This window comes from Rattus rattus, chromosome 10, assembly GCF_011064425.1.
Source record: "Rattus rattus isolate New Zealand chromosome 10, Rrattus_CSIRO_v1, whole genome shotgun sequence".
Classification (NCBI taxonomy): Eukaryota; Metazoa; Chordata; class Mammalia; order Rodentia; family Muridae; genus Rattus; species Rattus rattus.
This window is the reverse complement of record NC_046163.1, coordinates 63,030,948-63,051,070: the sequence shown is the minus strand read 5'-3', so window position 1 is coordinate 63,051,070 and position 20,123 is coordinate 63,030,948. Positions and strand designations below refer to the sequence as shown.

General features: G+C 50.4%; 1 protein-coding gene across 1 annotated transcript; it reads left to right on the top strand.

Annotated features, from left to right (window-relative positions):
* C10H1orf115 (chromosome 10 C1orf115 homolog) lies at positions 1-9,101 on the top strand. Its single transcript, XM_032915404.1, has 2 exons — positions 1-356; positions 6,723-9,101. Exons 1-2 carry the CDS (start codon positions 54-56, stop codon positions 6,840-6,842), a joined length of 423 nt encoding a protein of 140 aa, XP_032771295.1. The 5' UTR covers positions 1-53; the 3' UTR covers positions 6,843-9,101.
* Positions 9,102-20,123: the final 11,022 nt, after the last annotated feature.

Here is a 20,123-nt window from a genome sequence, read left to right as displayed (position 1 = left end):
TAGAGCAAAGGTTGCCTCCTAGCCCGGGCCCTTCTCCGCAGCTCCGCGGCATCATGACGGTGGGCGCCCGGCTCCGAAGCAAGGCGAGCAGCTTGGTGGGCCGAGGGCCCCTGGGGCGATTGCGCCGGGCCGGTGACGAGGAGACAGATGCTATCGTGGAGCACTTGGAGGGTGAGGACGAGGACCCGGAGAGCCAGGACTGTGAGCGGGAAGAGGACGGGCGGCGCGCGGGGACCCCGAGCGCACGCAGGGTGCACCTGGCTGCGCTGCCGGAGCGCTACGACTCCCTGGAGGAGCCCGCGCCAGGCGACAAACCCAAGAAGAGGTACCGGCGAAAACTGAAGAAGTACGGCAAGGTAGGTCCCCAGGGCCGGGCCGCTCTGATTCAGACAGAACCGGGAGTCGCGCTGGGTGGAGTTGTGCCCGTGTCCCCAATGCCCCCGGTACCGTCACTAGACTTAGGCGGGCAGGACCCTTGCTCCCAGTTGGAGCTGGTGGGAATGCTGAGGGTAGTTAGTTGACTTGGAACCTTGGGCCCAGTTGCGAAGCTGTAGTCCGGGACCGTCTATCTCCCACACTCTTTCCCGGGTTCCCCGCCACAGGAGAACGTTAGGTGATTGAATCCTAGACGCCCGCGTTAACCCACGGGGCCTGCTAACTCAGTCAGTGCATCCCCTTCTCTAATCAACGATCTCTTGCACCCCGAAATTTAGGATGTTCTGCCTGCCTTTTTACTTTGGTGGGAGAGCAAGAGGAAGGATGGATGGAATGAGTTTCATTTGCAGGGTACATGGTTCTGGTTTCTAGATGCCCCCTGCCCTAAAAAAGCAGAATTGCTCTCTTGACCTAGACAAGGCTAGGGAGGGAGGTGGGGTGGGGGTGGGGGGAATCACAAAACTCACTGATTGTGTGTGTGCTGGCCAAAGTCCCCTGGACTTTCCGGAATTAGTGTCCAGTTATCAGTAGTCTCCAGTGGGTGACCTTTGTCACACCTGAGACACTCGGTCGCTTGCCGGGAGTTTAGTTTATCATTCTGAATGATATGGCTCAATCTTCTTCACAAGCAGGCGACGGTAAAACGAATTGTTGGAGTGAAGTAGGACTTTGGGGAGTAAGGACGCCATCCAAAAGTGAGGAGATGACACAGAGCCTTAGTTGGTGGCTGGCATTAGGGAAGTTTTGGGGGTGGCCACTCTGTGCCAGGCATTGTGCGTACACTAGAGGTGCAAATAGGATTCCTAACAGCGGGCCACACCCCCCTCCCCCAGGGAGGGTGGCAGAGCTGGGGCACCCAGATCCCTTCACAGCAGAATATTAGCATTTACTCAAACGGGTGAGGTAAGTAAAGTCAGTGATGGTGTCAACATGAAGCCAAAGCTAGGAAACCCACCAGTAATCCCAGGTGGGACAGGATGAGTGGTAATACAGGGCCAGCCTGGGCTATATATAACAAGAGCCTATTAACAAAGAACTCACCCTGGCTGAAACTGAGGAATCAAACAGCACTCATTAGGATGGCTTTTCTGGAAAAGACTAAGTCAGTCAGTTGGAGGTGCACACCTTAAATCCCAGCTCTGGGGAGGCAAAAGCAATCGGATCTCTGATGGCAAGTTCCAGGATGGCCAGGGCTACGCAGAGGAAACCCCATTTGTAAACAAACAAGGAAGCAAACAAATGAAACAGAAGGCTGGGCTGCCGGTGTGGCCGGGTGGTTGGGCGCTGGCCTAGCGTGCCTGAAGTCCTGGCTGGAGTTCTAGGGTGTGTAGACTAGGTATGGTGGTGCACACCTGTAATCCCAGCACTTTGGAAGTGGAGGCAAGAAAATCAGAGCCCAAGATCTGGCTCTGTGGGTAAGGGTACTGTGTGAGTTCAAGGTTCAAGGCTAGCCTGGTCTACAGAGTGAGCTGCAGGAGAGCCAGGGCTACACAGAGACATCCTCTCTCAAAACACACACACACACACACACACACACACACACACACGGAGTGGAAAAATAGTTCAAAGTGATTTTTGGTTACCCTACAGGTTAGGCTACTTGAAACAAAAATTGAACAGCTACCCGAGCTAATGTTCTTTTATTTTAGTTTTTCATGTGAATGGGTGTTTGCCTTCATAAGTGTTTGTGACGTAAGTAGTTTTACAGAATATCACCAATGGCCAAGAGGTGATCCAAGCATCTCTGAGTAGATGCACCAGGGTGAGACACGCCATGAGCGTCCACGTGGTCCTTCGGTAGCCGTAAGAAGGAATGGAGCGCATGTTCCCGTGCCTCAACGTGTGAAGAAAGCCAGACCCACGGGTTACCTCTGGTTTCCATGAGTGCCTTTATTTGAACTAGGAAAATGTAGACAGGACATAGCTTGGTGGTTTTTAGGGACTGGGCAGAGGCAGAGAGAGGTCTGCTGTGTCTGGTTTCCTTCTGGGGTGAGAATGTTTGGGAAGTGTACAGAACCTTATAACATCTCGGTGTCACCATGGTTTCACTTTATAAAATCGTTTATTTAAATATGTATATGGGTGTTTGGCCTACATAAGGCCACCTGCCTTATGTCTACAGAGACCGGAAGAGGGCATCGCTGCCCCAGGAGCTGGAGTTACGTATGGTCTGAGCCACCACGTGGGTGCTGGGAACTCAACCAGGTCCTCTAGAAAGAGTATCAAAGCTCTTAACTGCTGAGCCATCTCTCTAGCAAACTGGTTGGTTTTATGTTACATGAATGTGCCTGTGGGGTGTGTGTGTGTGTGTGTGTGTGTGTGTGTGTGTGTGTAAGAGACAGAGACATGGAGAAATGTTAACATGGCAAGGTTTTTTTGGTTTTGGGGGTTTTTTCTTGTTTTTGTCTAGAATGGAGAGAAAGCTGTGAGGAAGTTCTGGAATCTTATGCACTAGCTCAGGAGACCCAAGAAGTCTGTGGGATTCCAGCCCCAAGTGAGGAGTCACAAGGGTCAGCTTGACCTCCACTTTCTCAGGTCAGCTGAGAGGGCACCAGGCTTCAACGAGAAGGACAAAAACCAAGGAACCCCTCTTCTGCAAAGCTGATAAGAATAGCCGAGGCTCCTGCAGAAGATGGGGGGTGATCTACACTCCCCTCAGCACCAGGCAAAGCTTTCTTTTAAAAATGAAATCATCGCTCCAGTTATCAGTTATTATGGAATGTGTTTTCCTTTAGTTCCCATTCCTGTTAACTTCTCAGATCCTTCACACAGGCCCTTTCCTGCTGCTATTTAAGGAAAGTTGTTGGCTTTTGTGCAACTTGAAAGAACAGGCTCACTCCCCTGCTGCCCCACCCACACCCATCAGCATGGTCCTACAGTCCTCACTGCTCTGGTCCAGCCTTCTGGAAGTCTTTGTGCTTGGGCCTCTTGTAGAGAACAATGTTCCCAGTTGATTGTAACGTAATAATTGCATTCCTACGGTGCACATATTACTGTAAGTGCTGTCTGCGGGGCACTGGGGAAAGGAAGGGTTCCGCCAGGAGGCTGGATAGCTGTTACCTTCTTTATGTTCCATGCCTCAGCCCCCTCAGCAACCTTGGGAAGCTGGGGTTGGGCCCCCTTTGCAGTGAAGGAGACTGGCATTGAAGAGATTGAGGCTGCACAGTCAGACAGCCAAAGAGCTGGGAAGGATCGGGAGGGAGGCTGGCCCCTCCTCTGGATGGAACCTGCCTCAGAACTTAGCTGAAAATCATGGCCTGCCTTTGCAAGCACCCTTAAGGGGCACGGGGGAAGTATGGTGAGAAAAGAACTAAATCATGTTACTAAGGAAGCTAAGAGACAGTTGAGGATAAAACAGAAGGCGTGGGATAAGTTAGGATCAGGATGGAGTTCAGGGTCAACCTGGGCTACATAGTGAGTGGGACCCTCAACAAACAAACAAGCAAACAACACCCAAAAAACAAACAAACAAACCGTGAGAATTGGGGGTGAAGCTAGCTGGTAGAACATTGCTTAACATGTACCAAGACCTAGATTAGGCCGTGTCACAAAAGTGGGTGGGGGAATAGGAGAAATGTCCTCTTTAAAGTAAGGGCCAAGAGCTGGTCTACCAGATGTATGGGCTGCATGCTGCATGGCTGTCCAACAGCCTGTGGTTCTGGGCGTGGCTTTCTCCAACTGTCTCCATTTCTCCCTCTACACCATCTGAGGATAATGAAGGCATCAGCTGAGTGGTGGCGGCCCACGCCTTTAATCTTAGGAGGCAGAGACATGCAGATCTCTGAGTTCAAGGCCAGCCAGGGCCACACAGGGAGACCCTGGCTTGGCAAGGGTTAGGAAGGACAAAAACGAACCAATCAACCAATCAAACGACAACAAAAAAGGGGCCAGGTTGTGGGAAGTGCTTACCAAGTGAGCATGAAAACCCAGGTTTTAACCACTAGGACCCAGGAAAAGTTCGGCATGGAGGCACCTACTTATAATTCCAGTTCTGGGGAGGTGAGGACAGGAGGGGGGCCAGGTAGGAGAATCTGAACTCAGATATAGAGGGAGATCCTGTCTCTAATAAATCAGTAAGATGGAGAGTAATTAAGGAAGACAGTGGGCATTGATCGCCCCCCAACACACACCTTACCTTACCGACACACATAGCAGGCAGTATCCAAAGTCATTAAATTAATCCATGTGGAAGTTCTAGGTACCAGAGCACCTGGTTGAGGTCCTAGAGCTATGGGCTGTGGTCCTTTGAGAGGTGAGCTCTTGTCCACTCAGATCTGTAGCTGATCGCCTACCTCAGGTTGGCACCAGACTCGAGAGCAGCCCAATAGAAGGACTGACCTTTATGACCAGACAGAGATGTCTGAGGAGAGCTGGTTTCCTCTGCTAAATCAGAAGGACAAGGAGTCGCACTGGGGACTGGACACAATGTCCTCCTACAGTCCTTCTGAGCTAAAATGGTCAGGGCTGTTCCTTCATGGCTCTTTGAAGCTCCAGAGGCCATCTCCCTCCCTTTCAAAGACAGAAGTGTCCCACCACCATCACCCATCCCTGATTCCAGTCTCTTCCTCTCTCCCCTCCATCTTCTGCCTGACTCCCTCCTCCCCCTTCCCCCACCCCCACCTCCCTATCCCTCTGATTAGGATACTTACCCAGGTCAAGCCACTTTTTGCCTAGTATGCAGGAGGCCCCAGGGACCCTCCCATCTCAAGAGCCTTGGTAACTCATACTGCCAAAGCCATGCTTGCCACTCCAGGGAAATACAGTCATAGGCTCTGGAAGCAAGGTGTGAATCTGGTAGGCTAGCCTGGCACTCTCTCCTCCACTCTCCCATCCTCAGCCCCCTCCGAGAGACTTGTTTTATACTAAGCCCATTCCCTTGAATAGCACTGGTGTGGTAGGCAGTAGCTTGCAGTCAATGAGCTATCTCGCAAACTTCCCCCCAAATTGTAAAGATAAGTAGTTAAAAAGGAAACAACCTGTTATGGGAAAGCAAATGTGCAGATACAGATACCACAAATGTCAAGCTTCAGAAGGAAGCAGTTTGATTTTGGTGTCATTGTTTATAAAGTGTTGGCTGCAATTGCTCCCTGGGGGACATGGTATTTGTCACTTCAAACATGTAAAAGATCCTCGGCACTGACCCATTTCTTCAACAATCCTGGGCAGGAAATAGTGTCAAGGTGACCCCTGGAGTGGTACAGACTAAGGGGTGGGCTGACAGAGAAGGATGCTATCCCAGAAGGGAAAGCAAGGAATGGTGAAGTACCAAGAACAAGTGTGGGGAAGACCAGAAAAAAACAAGCTCATTCCCCATGGTTATACTTGGGAGGAGAGGGGCGGAGGGGTGGTGGTGGTGAGAAGGCGCTCAGAGTCAGAGCGCTGGCTTGGAGGCAATGGGCGAAGATGAACCAATTTTCCAAGGATATATAATTTAGGCAATAAAGACCATAGGCTCGGAAGTTGGGGCTGTATCCAAAGGAGCAATCAGCCAGCTTGGGTAAGTGGCTGGCTTCACCAGGTAGCACTGGGTATCATGGCGTGTCTTGTGACTTCAGTGGAAACAGGTAGCATAATTTATACTCAGAAAAAAATCACAGGGCTGAAAGCTTAGGGGTGGAGAGAAGTTTCTGGTTGGCTACGTGGATGCAAAGTCACTGAGAATGACAACAGAGTTTGGAAGTGGGAAGAGGAATACTGAGGACCACAGTGCAGTAGATGTTAGCCATTAGTGGTCTCAAAGTTTTGATGTGATTTCCTGGGACGTCCCCTCTTCCGGCAGCACCCTCACCAAGGAGGAACAGAAGGCAGAAAACATTGCCTGGTCCTTACCCTCAACAGATGTCAGATTGTTCTGGAAACATAAAAAGGCTTCCGGGTTGCCAAAGTGTGGGTCAGACCAGAGTAGGGACTAGGTTCACAGGAAGGACCAACTGGGCTGTCTGACAACATGCCTGAAGGAAAATTCAACCCCGCCTATGATGGCCCTGGCCGTGGGGTGAGTCTTAGTTTAAAACAACAAAGGCATTTTAGTTCTGGAGCTGGCAGCCTCCATTCTGTTTTTAAGAAGGCTTGCAAATTATCTGGAAATGTACTGTGTGCTTGCACACGCCATGCATGGAGAACGCCTGTTGTGAGCAGGAGTCGGGACCTGGGAGCTACAGATGTGAAGATGCAGGGTCTCAATAGATTGCTGGATACACGGAGGGCAAACGATTCTCTGTGCACGTCCCGTACAAGAATCAACAGGTTGCCTCACCTAACTTTTGTTTTTCTCTTCCTAAATATAGAATGTCGGGAAGGCCATCAGCAAAGGATGCCGGTACATTGTCATTGGCCTACAAGGATTTGCCGCAGCTTACACTGCCCCATTTGGAGTGGCCACCAGTGTGGTGTCTTTTGTGCGCTAACCAGAGCTGCAGGGGCAGGTGACACCAGAATACTTCTGCCCAGGGGACAGTGTGAATCCACCAGCACTTCAGACTCGGACTCATGGGAACTCAGAAGAGGAACCCTGCTTCGTGTGCTATTGTTGAAGTAGTTGACTGTGATGCGGGAGCCGTCCCACTTATCCGCTGAGCCACTCCTGGACTTGGGTGGATCCAGGAGTCAGTTCTGCAGAGAATTAGGCCAAGGTCAGGTTGGGGTTAGGATTAGTTTGTTTCCTGTGCTAGATAGAGCCTTCCGGGGATACTGCAGGCCGGTCCGGGATCTGAGTCATGCGGATAGTGGGTGAATTTGAGGGAGGAGGACACAGACCTCTAATGTGATGGTTGCTAGTTTCTGAAAAGGTCGAGGGGCTGACGGCACTAGCCTTGGCCTCCCATGATCCTTTTACTAAGTACAGCAAGGGAGCTGTTTGTTTCAGAAGTCTATCTCCCCCATCTCTTTTCTCCACTCAGACTGTCATCTGGGAGTTTAATTACAGGTTTGGGAAAAAAGAAGGAAGGAAACCATCTTTAAAGACCGTGATGCTTTGTAACCCGAGTTCACAGCTGTGTGGGGACAATTGAAAGAATATCAAAGTGTATCATTTTCACAGGTCTACATAAGCATGCAGCTGGCAAGGGGGGAGGGAGGTCAGGATCAGAAGCAAGCTGGGAGGGAGACTGGAATAGGTGCTTTCAGAGCTGGAACCTGGGTCAGCACTGTCTGGGCCAGCTATCCGGTTCTGAGCTGTCGTGACTGGCTACACCAGTTCGGGTAACGGGTGCCTAAGTCCCCCATTTGATTGAGGAGGGAGAGGGAGAGAGACAGAGATAGAGACAGAGACAGAGCGACAGAGAAAGACTCTGAATGAGACCTGATGTATGTATATTTAGAGGAGGAGACAGTAAGTGAGAGGTGGGCATGAAGAAAGAAGAAAAAGGCCAAGAACGACATTGGGAAAGCAGTGGCGGTTGGGAGCGCTGGGCTGGTTGTGTGTAAGACCAGAGGGAGCTGGGAGACCAGAATCACCATGGTAGTTTAGTTCACACCTCTGAGGCCAGCATCTCTCTTGGATTCAAAGATTAATATAGGCAAGAGTCCCAGGCTTGGCACACGCCAATGATGGTTCATGGACTACCGTGGAATGATGGGAGAAGTGGAGAAAAAAAAAAATCTTGTACTGGTGTGTGTCACAACTGTTTTTAAAGTACCCCCACAGAGAGGTTCCTCTCACCATGAGCATTGGCCAACCCCAACAGCAGGCCAGGAGTACAGCTTTGCTTCTATAATATTCAAGATCCGGAGAAAGTTTCGGGACCACTCTGCAGCATTCGTGTCAGCCTTTTGGCCTGAGGCTTCCTGGGGCACACAAAGCCGTGATGCTCAGACATCACCCACTGAGTCCAACCATTAGGCACTGGTGGGTAGGGTGGGAAGATGGACAGAAGGACAGGTGGAGAAGACAGTAGCAGTTGTCCATTTAGACTCAGCACCGCTCTGGAGGGTCCTGCTGGATATGCAGATCTGGGAAATAAGTTGTCTCGATTTAGCCTCAGTAGCAATTACTGCTTACGTGCAGGGTCACATCTGTGACACAGTGACGCTTGCTTGATGGCCCCAGGATGGGAAGTGGGAAGTAAATAGGAGAAAGGGCCACATGCAGTCAGCTGCAACGGGGCAGGCATGGGTGGCTTTGCGGGGTGCCTCTCCTGCCACCCAATGCCACTGAACCCCAGGGAGCCCAACAACATTCTGCCAGGCAGGGAGAGGTGTGGCGCCCAGGGAAGGTATGGACAGTCAATGCTGCTTCCTTCCCTCCAAGTCTCTTCCTCCCAAATCATAAAGGCAACAAAGCAAAGTCCGTCTGGCCTGGTGTCTCTCAAAGTCTGGCTAAGAATTAATGCAAAATGTCCAAAGTCAAAAGCTCTCAGGGGCTGCCCTGGGACTCTGCCAGGTTTGAGGTGGACTTCAGCCCCTGGAGCATGCTCTGTGGTCACATCCCCTGTGTGGGACTCTTGGTTCTGTGAGCCTGGTTCTTCCAGCACGAAAACTTGGTTCCTGCTACAGACTGCTCCTTTTCGCTTTTCTGGTTATTTTCTTGCGTCAGGCAGCAGGGCCCACACCCCGCTGCAACTGAGTTTAAGAGCTTGGCTTCCCCATTATGGCGAAAGAAAAAACTTGTATCAAACTCTGTATCCCTTCTTTGCTTTTGGTGTAAATAAAAGTTCCAGCTTGTCTAATTTTCCTGTGTGGAGGGCTGTTCTGTCTCCTGAGGGAGATAGCTGGGGCTCTGGTGGGACCTGGGAATGTGGTGTAGTGGGTGGTGGCTCCTGCCCCCACCAACCCACGCACGCGCGCGCGCACACACACACACACACACACACACACACACACCTGCAGTGTTAAAGGTTACATTCTCTAGAATCCCTCAGGCTCTAGGGTGGGGAGCCACAGCCTTCAAGTCTGTTACAAATGAAAAAATTCCAGAACCTTTGACTTAAGTGTGGAGCCAGGAGTCTGCATTGCTTACAAGCTAAGAAGCCCCTGCTAATAAGATCCTGGGAGGGAGACTGGGACAGCCGAGTGGGACCTGAGTGTCAGTCCATGCTGGCACACCCCCCTGCTCAGTATATTCTCACAGAAACAATGGTAGGGGTGAAGCAGACACTAGGTTCTGGGTAGCCATCAGATTATCTGGCAAAGCAAGTTTATGGTAACAACTTTTTGCCTGTTGGGGATGGCGAAGAGCTAAGGTCGAGTTCTTTCTTACCATGGGAACCCTAGGTTCCATCTCCAGGTAGAGGAGAAATTTAGGACATGTTTCTCACCTCGTGCAGGGGAGGTGAAGCGCTACCACTGGAGTAGGGAACAGTAGCACCTATTGTCTTAGCACAGAAGAGCCAAGGCAACAGTCTGTTACTTTGGAATGCCCCACCCCCACACCCGTGCTGTTTCTCTGCCCAGCACCTGTAATTGCTCAGAGAAGTATCAAATGGCATCTGTGACCAAGAAACAGGACTTGAACTCAGATCTCTTGACTCAGGGATCACTGTGGCCACGGAACCAGTTACGCTAGTGGTTCTCAACCTTCCCAATGCTGTGACCCTTTAATATAGTTCCTTATGCTGTGGTGTCCCTCCCACCGTAAAACTTTCATCGCGGCTTCATAACTATAATTTTGCCACTGCTATGAACCTTAGTGTCATATAAATATCTGTGTTTTCCAGCGGTCTTAAGCAACCCCTGTGAAAGGGTCTCTTGACCAACCCCCCCAAGGGGTGGCGACTCAGAGGTGGAGAACCACACCGAGTTCGGCTGGCCCAGGTCAGAGTTCAGATTCTCTTCCTCGGTTCTGCCTCTGCAGGAGAGCGGAGGAATGAAGACCGGGCTCACAGTATCTGGAGCTTGAACAGAGAGCTTCCTGGGAAGTTTATTCTGTGATAAAGTGTAGATGTAGGTCAGGTTCGGGGTGTAGGGGTTGGGAAGGACACCCTCAGTATACTTGTTAAGGCAGTATTCCAGAGGCTCTCTGTTTTTTGTTTTCTTTTTCCAAAAGCCATAATGGTTCGGTTCCTGAGTTAGAATTAAAAAAAAAAAGTCTCTAGCTCCCTCAATGATTTTTAGAAAAACGTGGAGAAATAAATACGGGATTTTGGTCTTTAACTTTGGAGGCAAAGCTGCCCTGAGCCAAATCACTCCAGGGCACATCCCCGCTGAAGGGAAAGTAGATCTTAAGATCTCTCACAGGGACCAGGGCCAAACCCGGGCAGGAACACCAGCCGCGCAGGGCGCAGAGGGGCGGGGCAGGAGAACAAACGTTTGTTGGCAGGGCCTGTGCTAAACCTGAACCCCTGGGGGTTTCAAGCTCCAAGCTTTGCCTCCAGCTCCAGAGGGAGCCCATTCCGCACCGGGAGGACTGACTTGGCTTCTTAAACTGTTTCTTGGTGATTTCCTCTTCTGTCCCTGGTAACAGGGCTCCACATAGATTACCTAGTTCAAAGCAGTCAAGCCAGGATGGGGTGTCACTTCCAAGAGAATGCTTAGTGTGTGCGAGGCCTTGGGTTCCGACCCCAGGACTTCGATAAGTATGTAAGTAAGTGAACAGATTAGTAGATTATTAATTCGATAAACATCAGAGCCACAAGATGGACTGGGCAGACATTGAGGTGAAGGGCCACGCCGCCATCACTGGCACTCACAGCCAGGGTGAGTGGTTTCCTCTTGGAACTTACTCTCTTACTCATAATTGAGACTTAGTTTTGGTTTTGACTTGCTCTGGAGTCGCTCAGAGTTGCTGCAAACTGCTGACAGAATGTGGGGAGGTGACAGGGTGGGAGGGAACCAGTAGAGGACAGGAGTGGCCTGAGAGAGCACTACAAGCCAGCCTTTCATCCCAGCACTTAGGAGGCAGAGGCAGTCGGATCTCTGAAGTCCAAGATCAGCCTAGTCCATATAGTGAGTTCCAGGACAGCCAGGACTACATAGAGAAACTGTCTGGAGAACTGTCTAGATAGCACTGTATTCATGTATAAAATTGTCAGACTTAATTAAACACAAAACAAGCCAGTGGTGAGATTACCTGCTGCGGTATTTATAAAAAATCGGTGGAACCAGGTTCCCGTGAGTACCCTTGAGGTCTGGTCCCCTCTAGTCCTGGCTCCATGGGGTCATTGGAACTAGCACTAATATATCTCAGCGGCTGCACACTGCCCCCAGGTACTTTCGGACCAGGCGGATCACTGCCACGCCTGTCCCATACAGAGACCGCCTGTCTCGCAGCTCTCTTACTGTGGACTCTTGTTCACATTCCCAGCAACCCAGTGAGATCAAGACTCAAACTGTAACCCAACAGTCAGATTTATATGTTAAATCCTCAATCCACAATACATCCACACAATAAACTCCCAACCAATTGATAAGGATGCAAACCGCCCACCTAGATAAGATAAATTTGCCTACAGAAATCCATCCCAGCTACCTTGGCAATTAAAGATCACCCCGACCTGAGTCATCCTTCCCCATCTCCACGTGATTCTCCTTCCTTCTGCCTCTCCCACCTTACAAACACTTTGTCCCCGCCTTATTTTTTTTCCCCGTCCAACCATGACCTTGACCTAACTGGTGCCAGTCCTCACCTGCATATAGATAGAGATCAACCTTCTTTGAAACAGGAAATTACCCATTAAAGAAACATGGTTACAAATGTATCTCTTTTAACTGCTTGTTGAGGAGAAAGGGGCTTGTAGGAGAGTCAGGGACTTTCCTACTCTTGGAAACCGAGAGCTCTGCTCCCATCTGCTCTGCTGGCCACAGATCTGGGCAAAGGGATCAGAGCTATTTCTTTTCATTTCTTCTGAGGCTCCTGATGCTTCCAGAGACCTGGAGGAAGAGAGGTTTCTTGGGTTTGTTCATTTCCTTTTCTGAGACAGAGTCTCACACTGCAGGCCAGTGTGCACAACCTCAAGGTCAGAGATGAGGTGCTGGGACCATGCTGCGTGTTTATCACTCATGTGGTTCACAATTTCATCCTCAATAACCATGTCTGGGGTTTATAGAAGGAGGAGGAGGGGAGAAGGAGGAGGAGTGGAGAAGGAGAAGGAGGAGGAGGGAGAGGAGGAGAAAGAGGAGGAGGAGGAAGAGGAGGAGGGGAGGGGAGGAGGAAGAGGAGAAAGAGGAGGGAGAGGAGGAAGGAGAAAGGGGAGGAGGAAGAGGGGGAGGAGGAAGAGGAGGAAGAGAAGAAAGGGGAGGAGGAAGAGGGGGAGGAGGGAGAGGAGGAAAACTTAAGAGATGTTATGGAAGACGGGCCTCCAAGGCTACAAAACTGCCCAGGTGTCTTGCTCAGTTTTTGCTTTTTTTTTTTTTTGTTTGTTTGTTTGTTTCTTTTTGTTTTTGTAACAAAATGTCCAAGGAAACAAGCAACAGGAGTCAAGACTGGTTTTGGCTCCAGAGATCTCAATTCATGGCTCTATGAGTTTGAGGTGTATGGCAAGATAGAAGCAGGGAAGGCCACGGCAGAGAAAGCTGAGAGAAGAGACTGGGCAGGGTCAAGTTACATCCTTCCAGGACCCTACCTACTGCTCTCCAAGACCTCCGATAATACCATCAAACTATGTCCACTGTGGTTCAGTCCCCCCAATGAAGTAAGCCCTCAGGACCCAGCATTCCCCAGAGTCCCACCTCTGAACACTCGTGCACTGGGAGCTGTCCCTTTTGGGAAGACACATATTCAAATAAACACCAGCAGAGGCTGCAGTCTGAGCCCGACCTTGCTGCTTCTTTTGTCCATTCCTTCTGAGGCTCCTGATGCTTATGGTCAGAGGACAGCATGTGGGAGTCAGCTCTCTCCTGCCACCATGTGGGTCCCAGACCCACACCATGTAGGATGTCAAGCTCGATGACAAATGCTTTTAGCTACCTGATATTGCCATGCTGGAGTCCAGCAGCAGCAGTGGAATGGACCAGACATGGCTGTGTGTCCTGGCATCAGATGTGGCCGCTATTGTCACCCTCTGGGGTTCCATGGCCTGTTGATGACACTTGGGGACTAAGATGGGGTTCCTTTTGCTGCAACAAAACACTGTGACAAAACAAAAAGAAGCAGAGGAAAAGGTTTATTGGGTTTATTTAGCCCATCATTGAAAGAAACCCAAACAGGAACTCAAACTGGCAGGAACCTGCAGGCAGGAGCTGATGCAGAGGCCATAGAGGGGTGCTGCTTACTGGCTTGCTCCTCATGACTTCCTTGGCCTGCTTGCTTCTTCTTCTTCTTCTTCTTCTTCTTCTCCTTCTTCTTCTTCTTCTTCTTCTTTTTCTTCTTCTTCTTCTTCTTCTTCTTCTTCTTCTTCTTCTTCTTCTTCTTCTTCTTCTTCTTCTTCTTCTTTTCTTCTAAGATTTATTTATTCTTATTTAAATAAGTACACTGTATCTGTCTTCAGACACACCAGAAGAGGGTACCGGATTCCATTACGGATGGTTGTGAGCCACCATGTGGTTGCTGGGAATTGAACTCAGAACCTCTGGAAGAGCAGTCAGGGCTCTTAACCACTGAGCCATCTCTCCAGCCCCTCGACCTGCTTTCTTATAGAATGCAGAACCACCATCCTAGGGACAGCACCACCCACAATGGGCTGGGCCCTCCCTCATCAATCACTAATTAAGAAAACACTTACCTGTAGCCCAATCTTATGGAAGCATTTTGGGGTTGGGGGATGTCAAGACAAGGCTTCTTTGTGTAGCCCTGGCTGTCCTGGAACTTGCTCTGTAGATCAGGCTGGCCACAAACTCAGAGATCTGCCTGCCTCTGCCTCTCAAGTGCTTGGATTAAAGACGTTCGTCACCACCATTGCTCATCAATGCAGGCCTTTCCTTAATTGAGATTCCCTCCTGTCAAATGATTTTAGTGTGGGTCAAGTGGCCACAAAACTAGCACAGGGGCACTTAAGAAACCACCTCCCAGGAGAAGCAAGCAGGACTGAGCCAAAGAAGAAACTGAGCTGTTGTGCCCACCCGCCCAGGTCTCAGCCCAGCACATAGGAAGCCCTGAAGCTGCCTGGCCTTCAGGATGAGCAGGGCACGCCTACTGCTGGTCCACGTGTTAGCATTCTGTCTAAGCTCCACCCTCACAGTTATCTGGCAACAGCCAGGTACTGCTGACTCACTCTAAAAGGGGCTGCTTGCCCCCTCCTCATTCTCTTGTTCTCTCTTGATCTTCCCCTCTTCCCCTTTGTCTCTTCTCTCCCCATTCCCCTCCCCACTTCCCTCCATGTGCTCATGGCTGGCCTGTACTCCTCTCCTCTTCTACTCTTCTCTCATTAAACCTTTCCATGTGGAACCATGTTGGCCTGTTGTGGTTTGTCCAGACGAGAGCCGATATTTTGACCACAATACCATGCCTGGGCGATTTTGGCAAGGACAAGCACCTTCTTGGGGTGGAGTAATAGCCCATGATTTGGAAGCTCTCTGAGGCTCTGGGCCAAGAGGTCATCTGGAACACTTGTCAGGCTGTGAGTAGAGTGGGAACTTTGAGTAAACTGACCCCAAAGAGAAGCCCTACTTCTACCTGGTCTCAGCTCCAGGAAGTACTGTACCTCTCTGGGCCTGGTACCCTGTAGAACAATGAGGCCGGAGTGGAGCCCGCTGTAGCTCCCTGACACTCTGCCAGCCTCCTCTACAAAGCCTCCTGTCCTTTGATCCTTTCGTGCCTGCTCTCGCTTCTAGGTGGCCACTTCCTATTATACCCCCCTCTTGACTTGTTAAGATACTCTCAAGGCCACAGTGACAATCCGGCAAGCCAGCAGCCTGCTCTCAGCTGGGCCCCAGGGAGGAAGCAGAACAATAGTAATGGGATCCTGGCAGCCTGTGCCCGCCAAGGGGCGGTGTCTGTATTGTTTTCCTGGACTTGTTGTTTCCCCAACCTGACTACATCCTCAGCCCCCATTCCTCATCCTGACCAAGGTTCCCAGGCAGGACGATTGTCTGACTCTGCCGGGGAGGCTGCCTCCCCTCCAGCCTCACCCACTCCTGTTGCTCAGCTGGACTTCCCTCACAAAACTCAATGGCTCTGGCCAAACTGAAGGCCTCTGCTTCTGACCAGCCTCACATGCCAGGGCTGTGGTGAAGTCATCTTCCTGTGTGTTCCCAACACTTGCCTCTCCCTAACTTTGCTGTCCATGGTGTTCTCCTATCAGCTAGCTCCCAACAAGGTCCCTCTGTCACTGCTAACACCACTGGAGAAATCATTCTGAATAATTATGATTGTCACCAGGGGCCCCTGGCTGGGGTGCAGGACACTGGGAAAGAGAGCAAAACCCTTGTTTACACCTCAAGGGTTTGCTCATAGACTGTCTTAGCTATGCCCAAATGGATCGAAGGTCCCTGAAGATGGTTCTACAGACTCATTATAGGGAGTGGGAATGTTGCAGATCCAAAGCCAATGTTCTGGGCTATCTTTAGTTCCTTTACTGTAATTTAGCCGTCACCTCTACATCTGACCTCACATCGCTTTGACTATCGGTTAAACCTTTGGAATGTGTTAACTAATCATACCACTAGCTTCCATCGACCTGAGAACTAAGAATGTCATCAGAAAAATATCTGAAGCCTACAGCAGAGATTCCCCCCACCCAACTCCCACAGCAGAAATCCCCCACCCCAACTCCCACAGACGCTTTGATGTGAATAAACTCTCTTACTCCTTTTGAAGTGGGAAATTGTCTTTGCCTTGGCAGTGAGAATTTGGAAGATTTGTCCTGTGTGCTGTCTGGTCTGACCCAACAGCAACAGCCAGATGTCTGCAATGGATGAGAACCAGGGAGCTGGGGCTAAGGGTCATGGGACAGGGAAGAGGAGTCAGGCAAGCTCTGCTTACATACGTAGCATTGAAGGAGACATGCCTCAGATATTTAAACAGAGAAGGGCGGAGCTCGTAAAGCTCTAACAGAGCTTCAGGGGGAGGGACCCTCAGCTGGCCCCTGTTGGTGTCATCCTTGAGATGACGACCCTTGCTCTTCATGTGGCTGGAGGCAGAAGCCCCTTTGCAAAAGACACCTGATCCCACCCAGCCCCTGTTCCTGACTACTTCTTAATGGCTCCACTGGAGTCTAGAGAGGACACAAATACACTGTAGCAATGATGTAATTGCAAATGTATAACTGGTGTCTACTCTCAATTCCTGACTCGGGCTCCTTCAACACTGGGTTATTTCTGGAACCCTAGAAGGGCTAAAAGCACATCTTCAGTTCTCAGAATTGACCTTTAATCCTTGTTCCCATGGCTGGCACCTGAGATCTGTGTGACTTCCAGGGTGACACTGCATTCTGCATCCCTTGGTACTTCCTGAGTATCTGGAGCATCTGACATTGTAACAAGGTGGGTGAGATCCTGGATGGGAACCTGTCCTGAAAAGGAAAATCTAAGACTGGAAACTTGGACCAGTTTGAGCCAATCCGTGTTCTCTGGGTAGGGGATAGTGACTGAAATGAATTAATTATTAGACATGACATCTAGAAAAATTTCCGAACAGTGGAACTTGGGGGAATGTGGCCATGTATTGACAGGGTGTGTCTTCTAACTCCATGGGGACAGAAATCCCTATGCTGACCTTTCCAACCTTATCTTGAGCATCCAGCTGGTGACTCACACCTTCACACAGCACTTATTAAGATAAGAATCCACACACCAATGTTTTCCCAAGCCTTTGAACATGAGAACCCTGTATCCTATCCAGTTAACCAGAAGTACAACTGATATACCGCTTATTGCTTACAGTGGGGTCTGGGTTGGAGGCAGGCTCTCAGGACTAACACCTGAGCCTGAGGGAGCTAATCCCAGATCAGTAGGATCAGAATGGAACTGAGTCACAGAATGTCACCTATTGGTGGCAGCTGGAGAATGTGCACACAGGCCTGCTGTCAGAAACATGAAGTGTAGAGTAAGAGAGAGAGAAACATACTTGTGCTTTTTCTTATCTCTTCAGCAAAGACCAAACAGTGTAGACAGTTCTGGGAGGAGGGGCTCGTGGGCCAGATGTTGACCCCTCTGCCAGTGGTCCTTTGAGGTGCTCAAGGTTCCTCTGAGAGTTTTTGGGAACTTAAACTGATCCAATGTCCGGAGGGTGAGTGTCTGCTTGGGGCCCCTGCTGAACCCCTGAGGTGCTGTATCTTGGGAAATAGGTATCATAACTCCACACCCAGCCACAGGCTGTGCTGACTCCACAGTAACTGAGAGAGAGGTCATGGTGTGGGCTTCCTAGAAGAGTCATGGCAAAGACAGATGACAAAGAGCTGACAGTCACCATGGGCAAAGCAAATTCGGATGACTCCAGCTTCAAGTGCAGAGCAGGGAAAGTCCGACAGAGGATAGGAGAGTCTCGGGGAGGTGCCCAGAACTGCGTGGAGCTATCAGAGAAGGGCATCCAGGAGGGCAGAGGGCAGAGAGCAGAGGGCAGCCATGTTGAGATTGCAAATCAGAGTGCCCAAGACACAGTTCAGGAGGAAACTGAGGTTCCAGGAAGAAGCCGAAGAAGAAGCGGTGGCCATGGAATCCCCCACATGGTCCAAGAAGATCCACCTAGTCCCATGGGTCCAGGATAGTGTGGGTCAGAATTGGGTAAGGGTAGAAGAGAGAGCACTGGGTTGACAGAAAGGGAGGGATGCGAAGAATGCCTAGCCTAGGTCCTGAGTAGTGGGGGAGGCAGGAGCAGGGCTGCGGCAGAGAAGAAGAGAGGTGAAGTCTTTGAGCTGAGGCCCGGCAGGCTGTTTATTTATTTAATGTGCACAATGCCTCTAGGCTGGGCCAGAGGGGGAGAGACCCAGGGCTGTCTGTGGCAGCTGCAGTGTTTCCGGCTCCTTGTTGTCATCCTTACCTTGGAGCTTGGATGGTCATGTGATTGGCCCAGACCCTGACCTTAGCCTCCCAAGGGAGGCAGAGGCCTATTGTACACAGTCTCCCTACTGGTGTCTCTTGGCACTGAGCTCTGCTTGAAGGCTCCAGTCTGAATCCACCCGAGGGGACCCTTGGTGCCTGCGGCGGGGTGGGCTTTGTGCGTTGGGGAGTGTGTCCTTCAGAACGATCCAGGGTCTTTTGAGTACTTGGTGTCTGCTCATCATCCTCACGACAGCTCAAGGACATGATAGGACTCTCTTCAGGATTTAACGGAGTGACCGAGTGGACAGAGGTGCATAAGGCCCTGCCTAGGTAGAGTTCACGTAGCTTCCACCATGATTTCTGGGTCATACCTTTCTCATAGGTGGAACCTAAAAGGCTTTCTCTTCTCTGGTCCTCAGGCACTCTGGCCCTCAGTCTCGGCATGGCTCCCTCTGCTGTCTGCCCTCCCCCCCCCCCCACACACTATATAGGCTGTTCAAGTGACTTAACACTGCCATTCCCAACCAGCACGGCCCTTCCCATTTGAGAAACTGTGGGCCCACCGCGGTGGTTTCTCCAAAGTTTCTTGGGAAAGCTCTTGTGTAGCCGGATGGGGGAGGGGTTCACATGCCTGCAATCCTAGCACTCAGGGAAAGAGGCATAGGGTTAGGGTTTCAAGGCTATCCTCAGCCACATCGTAAGTTCAAGGCCTACTTGAGCTACTTAAGACCTCTCAAAAAGCAAGCAAACAAACAAAACAAAACAAAACAAAAGAAAAAGAAAAAAAGGGGGAGGCAAAGAAGGAGAGGAAGAGGGAAGGGTTCTAAAGGCAACTGTCTCCTTGCTTTCAGAGATCAAGGTCTGCACGCCAAGGAGGCTTCCTGTAGGCCCCACTCCCAGGGGAAGTGTGTGCAGCCCAGACAACCAACCCCTTTCTCTTTGTTAATCAATAGATAATTCACTAATCTTCCCACTTCAATTAAGGCGATCCTGAGAATCCCCCAAGAGACATGTCCAACGCCCAACCCGGGCTAGACGGTCGCCGAGACTCTTCTCAGGAAATTCTAGGTTTTGTCAACTTGACAGTTAAAACCCTCTGTGCCAACCAACAATATAAGGAAAAATAGAGCCACATCTAGAGAAATAAGAGGTCAAGTGGTCAGGAGTGAGTGGTCCCCTCAGAGGTTGGTGCTCTCACATGCCAGTGGGGATTTAGTAACCCGAATTTAATATCTGTATTTAACATCCTGAAAGGACTTGTGATGCAGCTAAGTAGTGGTGCACTCACCCAGCAGGTGCATTCAATCCCTTCAATCCCTACAATCCCCAACAACACACACACACACACACACACACACACACACACACACACACACACACACGTATGCACCACTATGCCCAGCAATTTCATTTATCTAATCTCCATATCTTTCTGCTCTCTTCTCTCTCTCTCTCTCTCTCTCTCTCTCTCTCTCTCTCTCTCTCTCTCTCTCATCTTTGCTCATGTCTTAAGCTAGAACATTAGTCATTAGTTACTCACTGTGATGGCTAGTTTTAAGTCAACTTGACACAAGCAAGTCTTTGAAAAGTGGGGACTTCAATGCCTCCGTAGGATCTGGCTGAAGGAGCTGGGTGGTGTTGGCACATGTCTATAATACTAGGACGAGGCAGAGGCAGAGGCAGAGGCAGAGGCAGAGGCAGAGGCAGAGGCAGAGGCAGAGGCAGAGGCAGAGGCAGAGGCAGAGGCAGAGGCAGAGGCAGAGAGACAGAGGCAGAGGCAGAGGCAGAGGCAGAGGCAAGGAGGATCTCTGAGTTTGAGGCCAGCCCAGTCCAGGACAGCCAGAAACTCACACAACATTAATAAAGCCACTGAAATGACTTTAAGTATTGTGAGCTAA